This window comes from Glycine soja, chromosome 3 (assembly GCF_004193775.1).
Source record: "Glycine soja cultivar W05 chromosome 3, ASM419377v2, whole genome shotgun sequence".
In the NCBI taxonomy this organism is placed as follows: Eukaryota; Viridiplantae; Streptophyta; class Magnoliopsida; order Fabales; family Fabaceae; genus Glycine; species Glycine soja.
Window position 1 is genome coordinate 308,399 of NC_041004.1, and position 11,424 is coordinate 319,822.

Below are 11,424 nucleotides of genomic sequence, written 5' to 3' on the forward strand. Positions count from 1 at the left end.
AATAAATCAAGGAAGTAAATTAAATCAAACTTCTCACATAATTAAGTTAAGATTAACTTAACAAGTTAACTTTTTCAGATGTTTGACCTTTACATTAGCAAGTTAACTTTTATAATATGATTTAACGATTGAAAAGTTCTCATAAACTAGAAGTAGACATTTAACCAACTCAAAATAATCATTTTCAATAAATAGGGAAATTGATTAATATAATAAGGGAAGCTGACACTTAAAGCATTATCAATGGAAAGAGAATCATCATCAATGCTGCCGCTACAACACAGAAAAAGTGAAAAACCATATCATATACCTTAGATGCTTAGACTAATTAAATCACACATTAAGAGTGGTAAGCACAGAGGCTGAAAGCTACCAAAGAAAACTTAATGCATCTTCTAATCTAGAAATCCCAGACAAGAATATGCCGAGCTTTCTTAATTATTTTCCTAATTTAGAAAACATTGTGTAATGGAAGTAAACCTAAGAAAAGGATATGATGAAATGCAAATTGCCTAGCATAACATTCCTTCTTTATGCCACTTACCAAATTTTATTTTAAGATATTTGTTTAAATACCACATGAAAGGCTAAATTAAAAGGGAGTTATGGAACTGAAAAACAGATTAATTCATAATGTCACTCTTTAATTTTTGTAAGAGATCGTAGCATTGGCTCAAAGAACAAGAATGGGCAGAATTCATTCCAATCTAATCAGCATTCCATAGGTCAAACACATTATAGTAAATGTCTTAAAAAGTTATGTAAAGAAATATTTTTTTATTAATTAATATCAGTGTAAAAACGATTCAACGATTTTTGCCAAAGGGTTTTGTAGTAGAATTCATTCAATTTAATCTATGTTTTTTACGGACAATGCAATCTATATATGTTCGTAATAGGAATTATCATAAAGTGCTAATTAAAGAATTTTACACTATCATTTTAATACGTTGCTATATTATTTAGTAATTTAATATATTACCATGTGATATAATTTTAATATACTAATATTTGAAAGAATTTTACACTATCATTTTAATGTGTTGTTATATTATATAGTAATTTAGATATTTATATGATTTTATGTTAATCAAATAATACAATAACAATGTCGGGTGTTGAAGTGCAGGGTAATTTCCTTCATATAATTTTTACTGTGGGAGCTTGTTTTATATTTTTGTTTCATGTGTTTTGGACAAGTAGGTTGGTGGGGTATTGTGGCTTATTTGTGTGCAAACGAAGTGTTAGATAGCAAGATGCATGATCATCTCATATGCTTTTTATTTTTGTTTAACCATATTTTGATTGTATTATATTCTATCTATACTTTTGGATTCTATAAGCATACACCTTGTGCTTTAAATTTTTAAGGATTTTTTTAATAAATTTGATTGGCCGTTAAAAAAATAATACAATAACATATTATAATACTGAGTATTTAAAATTAAATTTGTACAAGTCGAGCATAAAGTAAAGTTTTACTGGTAGGAATAGAAATTAAGGTTTAATTTGCTGAGCACAAGTAGTAATTTATGCCTTTTAATAAAATGGTTTAGGTTTTAAATTCTGACCTTAAATATAAAATAAATTATATTAAAAAAGAATACTCATATATTTATGATTTTTATAAAAATTAATAATTATTTTAAAAGAAAAATATTTTATATCATTAATATGATAAAATAAATAAGAATAAGAATCTCTAGTATCTGCCGCCAGCCGCTTAAGTTACCTAGACATCTGTTTCTGAATTCTGACAGAGGAGTGGCCTCCAACATCCTCGAGAAAGTCACTTACTTTGTTAATATGGAATGAAGTCTCTTCTAAACTCATATTATATATCTACCCTTAACAGGCAAACTAGTTAATATATATTAAATCGATCCATGAATCAACTATATTATTTCTCTGGGGCAACGACTATATGTCGATACTTTATTGATTATATTTTTAAATAATATAAAATCTTAACAAATCCCTCTTCCATTCAGAATTAACATCTGAAAAGTATATCAATACAAGTGACTCAATAACCTCATGTCTAAAAATAGACGTCTATAACTTTTTTTTTTATATCTATAAATACTGTCGGTTTATTTAGAATGTTAGTGAAAGAGATTTTAATTTTCAACCAGCAATCTCATCTTTCTTCCTTTTTTTCTTTAACCAAAAACCAATCTTATAACTGCTTAGATGACTATAACATAAACATATAATAATTCAATAATAGACTTAGAATAGAACTTAAGATTTAATTCAACTCAAAATCCATTTGTTAGGTGATATGACTGTTAAAACCTTAAGAATCTTATTGGTTGTATCTTTATTAAATGTGAGATCTCAATCATCATTTTTTCTATCAATCAATATTAGTTATTAATTTGTTTTAGAATAGTTAACAGTTTCGGTGACAGCTTAATCATAAGTTCAAATTCAAAAACATATTATAAGTTGGGCACAATGACTCTACTTGGTACGAGCTTATGGTATCATAAGATACACTAGTTAGTTAGTTAATTAACACTATTTTTTAAAAAGTTTATTGTTTATGGGTATTTATATAAAAATGAAGAGTGATGATGGACAATCTAAGTTTGGAAAAAGAAAAATTAACGTGCCTAGCTAGGTTTCATGTTGATATGTGGAAAAAAAACACGTGCACGTGCATTTGGTCCTCGGTGGAATGCGCACGCGGATTCTTATGCATACATTACATGTGAGTTTGAATGAGTTTGTCCGTTTGCTGAGCCTTCAAGATCACATGCTGCTACTGAGATTCCTATATAATTCCCACTTGCACCCACCGCACTATGTATATAATTTGCCATCTAATTCTAATATGCATGAGCATGAAGTCAATAAATAATATATTATTGATTCAGTTGATAAAGATAAATTCATATTACATGAGAATAATATAATTCGATCGGCTATGAGGATCTTAGTGTGAGTAATTTGTAAATACTTTTAGTGTTTTTTAATCTTGAATAATAATGCTCTCATGAGCGTGCTATGAGATCCAACTCACTTAGAACTTTCAATACCAAAAGAAATATGCATGGCATGTTTATGAGAGCAAACCCATCGCAAGTCATGCATATATAACAGCTAATTAAAACTAGAAGTTTCTAAAATCTCTGGGAATTTTCTGCTGTGAAATCTCAGTCCTCGTTATATATGAAGGTTGCTCATTAATAGTATGATCTTTTAAAAGTTTTGTTTGGTTTATATATCTGTTCGAGAAGAATTAAAGTACTGGCAAACTTTGATGTGTCTTAAATAGGAAAAAGATTAAACAATAAACACACACATACACTAAATCTATAAAAGTATTTCACATTCCATATAATATAATTAAGCTACCGGGGAACTAGTTTAATTACTTAGTTGGTTTTCCTTTCTTATAAAGTTTAAGTCACCTTGAGTTTGATTCAGAACAATCTAATGATAAGTGACATGATAGATAGATAAATAGGTGATAGAATAAAGGTGGTCAAATGTTACATTTAACCCAAATTAAATGCGAGTTATAGTGATTACTGCAAAAAGACCAAATTCAATTCAGACATTTAAACTGAACATTTTTCTTTTATTTTTATCAATCATATTTTCTTTCTTTTATATATATATATATATATATATATATATATATATATATATATATATATATATATATATATATAGTCATTTTCTGCCCCCTAATGAAGCTAAAATTTATAAACCCGTCACCAAACATTATCTGAGATACCGTACATACGATAGGTATGGAACAAGAAAATTATTGGTGATATGTTATATTCCGTCAAGTCTTGGAAGGAAGAGATTATTCTGAGTGTGTGAAGTTGTGTGGGACTTATGTTAAAGGGAGAATGTATAAATGTATCTTCTCATTAATTACAAATATATATTTAGAAATTTTGTATTTTTCTTCCCCATTTTTAATATACTTGAGCTTAGTGTCTTTAGTTTCTCACTCTATTGTCAAATTTTATCTCTTTTAATTACTTATTCTTTTCATTTTACGACTTACGTTTCTTTTCATTTTACTTATTATGACTTACGCTTCTTTTCATTTTTAGTTTTCTGAATACTTTACTTCTTTCAGCTGAATATTTAATTCCATCTCACAGTTTATTTCATTCTTCTTTTTGTTTGTATACAATAAAGATCGAACTTAAGTTTTTGTGCATTTACATTAATCTCACTATATTAAGTAAACCCTAGTTATATTTTATTTCAATTCATTCTATGATAATAATATCTGGCTGACTTACACTCTTGGATTCACCATGAAAATTGTAATGCATGTGAAGGTGTATTTTCCTCCGAGTGGTTTAATTTGGCTATTGCACTAATAATTAATAAGATCATATCATTATCAACGTGGGCCATGCTTTGCACAGCACCGATGATGGAAGCCCTTCATTGACTCTCCGAGTAAGAAACGAATATGATTCTTCGCTTTCACATTTCTCTTCGAATATTTCCTACACTCTTAACTTCTCTGCTTTCGTTTTTGGAGAAGAATGGCACCAATACCATTTTCTTCTAACATATTAGTATTTATTAAGGACTAAAACTTATTAGAATTGATAAAGAATTAAATTTATTTTTATCTCTATAATTTTATAACTATACAATTTTGTTTCTTAAATTTTTTTTATTGCACATTTAATTATCATATTTTTAAAATTTAATAATTTTGATTCACCGTTAATTTGTCATTAATTTTTCTTAATGAAATTTATTTATGTGCATGATTCATATAAGTGATAATATGGTACATTAATACTAACTAACTGATGTGATAAATCACGTGATAGACGAACTCATATGTCGGTGTTGTTGTATTAACAATGACTTGATGTAGTAGGAAGAATCAAAATTTACATTCTCAATGGCATGTTAGCATATGTGTTGAACTATTAGTTATTTGTCATGTTAGCATGTCAATATCAGATTATTCCTAGATGACACATCACCATTATTTGTTAAAAAAATTGGCAATCAACTAATGGCATATCAAAGTTGTTATATTTAAAAAAAATATAGAGAATTAAATGTATGTTAACATAAAATTATAGGGAGTAAAATTAAGTAGATCTAAGTCATTCATAAAAAGGTGCTCACGTTTCCTTTTAATTGAATGTTACACCTCGTGAATTTTGATAAATTCTAATTGATGATAAATAATGTCATAAAAAATATACATTATAACATTTATTTAAAAATAATCATTTTTAATTATCTTATCTCCCCCCCCCCCCCCCCTCCTCATTTTCCATCTTTTTTGTCTTTCAAACAAATCAAATTATATTACCTGAATTTTTTCATTTGACATTTTTTAAATATGGCAAATAGATTAAAAATATTATTATAATATTTATTTATATAATTTTTAATTTTTTTAGTATGACACTTACTATTATTTATTATTAATAATAACTGGATATAATTAAAAAGATAAAACTACTGTTACTTTATTAAATTTTTAGAAAAATATATAACAATAATCATTATTATTTATAAATAGACAAATGAAAATGAATGGAGGTAATGCATCTACATCAGTAACTAGGTTGACTACTTAAGTCAGCTAATGTCCTAAAACAGGAAAGTAAAACAAACACAACATTTATTAAGATTTCTATATTCAGAGCATCCTGCAGTTTCGGATTGAGGAAGTAGAGTGCACCACATGAGGTAAGAATTAATACTTAATCACATGTACAAAATTTAGAGGCAGTTTCTTTAAATATTATTTTGTAATATTTTTAATTAGAATTAGAGTTTATCTTAATGATTTGCATAATAAGCATTCATATTAAAAATCAATAAAATTATTGAGATAAAACTCTATATATTATTCTATCAAATATCAAATTTTTATAAGAAAAATGATTGATTGATATTTTAAATTTGAAATTTTATTTCAAAAATTATATTTAAATTAATCGAACTAATTAATTAGAAAACAATAAAATAAAGTACCTAAGGAAAAGTATGAGAACACATTTCTAGCATAGCAAGATATGCATGAGAAAACATGAGAGCTACAACTTGCGTATCATTATCTGGTGAGTCCTGTGTGGTGCAATTTCAAACCTTTACTATTCATTAAACTTTTACCATATAGAAAGTGGAAAGAGAGAAAAAAAAAAATTGATTAAACTTTTACCATTAAGAAAGTGGAAAGAGAAAAAGGAGAGAATGTAGGTTCTTTTTCTATTTAGTATTGTAGATTTATCTTTTCTAAATTTAAAATATTTGTTGGTCGCTATCATTGAACTCAGTGATGTTGGATTTAAATTTCTTAAATAAAATTTTGAATTTAAATTTTATAGATAGAAAAATATAAAGAAAAAATCTTATTATATGATAAATTTGAATTAAATTTGTTGATAGAGGTTAGTCATCTACAAAATCATTAAATATTTTGTGTGATTTCCATTATCATGATATATATAAAAATAAAATATTTGTTCCTTGTTAGGAGTGGTTGTTTGTTTGTCCCCACTCTCAAAGAAAAATAAAATTGAAAGGCCCACTTTGTTTGTTGTTTGTAAGATTCAGATTGGATCCTGCAGCCAGCAAGAAGGACTGAAAGTGTAGTATAGTTATAGTACCCTCAGATTTTGTTTTAAGTTACACACAATAAGTCAGAATAATCTATTTATTCCTTCAACAGTTTCCAAAATGTTTCTTTATTCATTTCTAAATTCTTCTTTTTCCCTTTGAAGGGAAACCTTAATCATTCTTTTTAGTACTCTACTTCAGAAGATAAGCAATGTTCCCTCAGAGAATGTTCAATTTCAACCCTCCTCTTCTCTTTCTCACACCAAATATTCTTGTTCTTCCTTTTAGTACCGCAGTATCAACTTTGGGCACACTACACGACAAACACTTTGCTCATGACACAAATCATCACATGCTGCATACTTAGTTCATAGGTTTTTTTTTTCTCTTCAAGTGTGGCTCTCTGCTGCTTCTGTTCTGCATCATCATCATTTTCTTCAATAACTATAGTTAGTTCCCTTTGATATTTGATCTGGGTCACCTTCTTTTTTTCTTCTGGGACCAGTTTTCACCCATCCCATTTTGCACTGCTTGCTTTGTGTCTGTGACTTGGTCTCACCAAAACCTCAGAATTCAAGAGAATTTCGAAATTTGGTGGTGCCTAGTTTGTTCATTTTGGATGTAAGTAAAACAACCACTGCATCGACACTTTGCTTTTGGTTAATTGGTTTTGAGGTCACTTTGTATTGGGAATTATTTGTATTTGGGAAATGAAACAACATATAGAGTTGTAGTAGGGTGGTTCATAATGGGATCTCAAAGTGGGGCAACCCAAGACCAAGAGCCAAAGACTGGTTCTTTGACCAGACAAGGGTCTTTGTACAATCTCACCCTTGATGAGGTGCAAAACCAGCTTGGAAATTTGGGGAAACCCGTAGGAAGCATGAATCTTGATGAGCTTCTCAAGAGTGTGTGGACTGTTGAATCTGGAACGGATGCGTACATGCATCATGGTGGTGGTCAGGTGGTTTCTGCTGGCTCATCTTTGAATCCAGAACAAGGGAGCCTAACATTGAGTGGGGATCTTAGCAAGAAAACTATTGATGAGGTTTGGAGAGATATGCAACAAAACAAGAGTGTTGGTAAGGAAAGACAGCCTACACTTGGTGAGATGACCCTGGAGGATTTCTTGGTGAAGGCTGGTGTGTCTACCGAACCCTTTCCTAATGAGGATGGTGCTATGGCCATGTCAGGGGTTGATTCCCAACATAACACATTACAGCATGCCCATTGGATGCAATACCAGCTCACTTCAGTGCAGCAGCAGCAGCAGCCACAACAACAGAATAGTGTGATGCCGGGTTTTTCGGGTTTTATGGCTGGCCATGTGGTTCAACAGCCTATACCGGTAGTGTTGAATACGGTTCGGGATGCAGGATACTCTGAAGCATTGCCATCTTCTTTGATGGCTGCCTTGTCAGATTCACAAACTGCAGGTAGGAAAAGGGTTGCCTCAGGTAATGTGGTTGAGAAAACTGTAGAGAGGAGGCAGAAGAGGATGATAAAAAATAGGGAATCCGCAGCTCGGTCCCGGGCTAGAAAACAGGTTATATTTGGGTTTTTGTTTTTTGCATGGTGTTGTTGCTTTAAACTCCTTTTTTTTTTTATATACAAAGCTGGACATATTTGAATGGACAGGCTTACACACAAGAGCTGGAGATTAAAGTTTCCCAATTAGAAGAAGAGAATGAAAGGCTTAGAAGACAGAATGTATGTTTCAATTCCTTTGTCAGAGTGCATCTTTGCTTTATTCTTGTCTGCTGTGCTGATATTTTTTGGTCAGATTGCTTCCTGTCATCTTGGCAGGCAATGAATGGTTGAAATGTTTGTTGGTGATTGGTATTTCAACTGGCCAGTGCTTTTTATAAAGTGGAATGTTTAAACTAATCGAACTTCTACTACAATCAAAGATTTGTATTTGGTTTATCATTTCTGTTATCATTGTTAATATTTAGGATAAGAATTTCTTATTTTTTTTAACCTTTTGATTTTTCTTTGATATGAATCTGTATTTTTCTTATTAAGCTTTGTGTGGAATAACTGATAAAATATATTCTCAGTGTGTAGCAATTTTTTTTTTTAATTTGCTATCAATAGCTGCCAACTGGTGCTATGCAGAAAATCCATTATTTGACAATGCGGATATTTCACTGTTACCTTGCTTCTTTTTTTTTGGCTTTTATAATCATGGCTAACTAGGGAAGTCATTCTGGAAGGAATGAAATCAAAGTATATTTGGGTTGTAAGTATATTATCTTAAATTAAATAAAAGGTATGGCTGTTTAACAAGAAATTCATCTTTGCCTGAAAACTTGTGGTATGTTCTAGAGTTAAGTAATTGCAAATGGAGTTGTATGAATCATTTAGCCTCTGTATACACGTGATTCTTTTCAACTACACAAATGTTAAATTTTCACGTTTCTCCTATACAGCTTTCATTTTTATCTTCCTTTTTAATTATTATACTATTGAAGTGAAGCAGCCCATGTTAGGCTGGTAGGCTGCTTTTAGTCTTTTCATATTCTGTTTCCCTTTGTTCTCTTCTTTCCTTCAACTACATTATTCTGAATCTTCTTTATTTGACAATTGATACTTATCTTTGTACCTAATTTCTTGGCATCAGCACTAGAAATGTTGCAGATTTCAGAACATACCGATTTTGATTGTGATAATTTCATACATGGAAACAAGTGATGATTTAATGATGATTTCTGACTTTGTTTGGTCTAAATATTTTCTCCTTTCTTGAGCAATGAAATGTTTTCTTTTTTCACTATTAATGTTTGAGAGGGTATATTATTAACACTGTCTGCCATGGCCAAGTAATTGTGTTTAAAATTATATTTTTGGGTAAGAAAATTGTAGAAAGTTTTGGAGGTTTTTATGTTGATGACTTCATCGGAGAGTTTGGGGTTGAGAAGATACAGGTGTTAGTGCTGGGATTTAGCACATATTTTGACCACTTATACAATAAACATATCAGCTTGTATGTAGGAGTGCTAAGAAGGTTCTTTAAAGTTGAAAATATGATGAAGGCTCTAAAATTTTGGGATCATATCATGTGAAGAAAGAAGTGCTAAGAAGGATCATAAGGAGGTAGCTCAGCAGGTTTCTCTAGAGCTCATTGTAGTGTGAGAAAAAAGAAGAAAAAATCTTGTATGTAGGAGTAAATACTTCTGAATTTTTTCAACCCTTGATTGCAAGTAATTCCATAACAAAACAGTTCATAAGAAATTTTGTGTTACATACTAACTCCCAACAATTAAATTGTTTTCAAACTTGAGATTAGGAGTTTGACCTCCCTCCGTTCCTTATCGGGAACGATATTCTCCGTAACAGAAAGAAATAAGATGATTCCATTTGTTAAAATAGATTCACCTTGGCTAAGATAGCCTGATACCTAGTTTGAACTTTGGAATACCCTATGGCTTCAAGATTTGGCCAACCGTTTTGTGTGCAGTTTGTCTGGCTGACACATTTCAAGTCAATGCTACAAGAATCAATAGTAATGCAGAAAAGATTAGCCTGGTGCTATTGAAATTGAAAGAAATAAGCTGTGAATGGTAATAATAACCTTGACCATAAATCTCTGTTTTCTGTTGATGTTTTTGAAAATTCTAGAATCATTTTATTTTTGAAGCATTTAATTATGTGTCACGACTATGTCTGTAACCTTAAGTAATTCCGTTTGGAATTATCCTACTTTGTACTGATCATAAAATTTTGATTTTATTTGAGCCAAAATATGGTTGTATATAGTTGTAATATTATTCTCATCTCTTTTGGCATAAATCCTTTTGTTTTCAGTTTTAAAGTAACATTTGGTCTTGGATCCATCTCTTCATTGTAACTTCACTGATGACAAAACTAAAGGGAACCTGACAGTTATACAATTGTTGTAATGAATCTTCAGCTATATGAAAATCACTACTTTTTACATCCTAAAGGGATCCATCTCTTTTGTCTGTGGTTGTCTTTTTGTGGAATCAAACAGAAATATCCGAGGTTCTAGATGATTTATCTATGCTCATAGTAACTGTTCTTTTTTTTTTATCTATCTTGCAGGAGATAGAGAGGGCATTGCCAAGTGCACCATCCCCTGACCCTAAGCATCAGCTTCGCAGAACTAGTTCAGCTCCCCTTTGATGGCTTCATTGCAAATTAGTTCCTACCAAACTTCCATGCACTCCCATAATTCTCGTTTGCAATATATATGTTTGGCACTCAAGTTTCCAACATTTGGAAAACTATTTTTCCCTTGGAAGTGCTGCTATATATTCTCCTCAGCAATGCCCCCTTGTAAGAGTGTTTCCTATATGTACATTTTATAAGCCCCATTTCCAACCTACCAATCACTATAAATATGCTTTAGTCTAATTTTGAACACATCATAGCTTTACTACCATTTCTTAGGACAAAACTTAGGCGCAGGACTATATATGTTTTGGTGTTGTTTTCCAATTAAAATTGAAGTTTTATGTTAGTAATTTATGCTTTAAAGGTCGGAATTAAAGGTTGATACATGTTATTGAGATGAAATTTCAATTTTAATTGAAGAACACAAACAAGAACATCTATAATATTGCACTTAAGTTTTGTCCTTTTTCTTATGTCCTATTGTCTGTGGGGGGATGCAGTGCAACTTATCATTACATGATTGCATTTGCTATAACCAGTTAAACATTTTGGTTCTACACTAATTTCTTAAGTTTAAACATCATTTTTGAGATTAAAGTTTCAAAACATAAATAACTTCAAAATTAATTTTAACTAAAATCAACTTTTGTAAAATAATTTAAAATTAAGTTTGCGAATAGCCAGCCAAATACTCTTTGGACTTCATAGGGC

The 11,424-nt window shown here is 30.4% G+C and overlaps 1 protein-coding gene across 1 annotated transcript; it reads left to right on the top strand.

The window, feature by feature from the left end:
* Positions 1-6,685: 6,685 nt before the first annotated feature.
* On the top strand, positions 6,686-11,168 carry LOC114405687 (ABSCISIC ACID-INSENSITIVE 5-like protein 2). Its single transcript, XM_028368141.1, has 3 exons — positions 6,686-8,122; positions 8,215-8,286; positions 10,642-11,168. Exons 1-3 carry the CDS (start codon positions 7,325-7,327, stop codon positions 10,720-10,722), a joined length of 951 nt encoding a protein of 316 aa, XP_028223942.1. The 5' UTR covers positions 6,686-7,324; the 3' UTR covers positions 10,723-11,168.
* Positions 11,169-11,424: the final 256 nt, after the last annotated feature.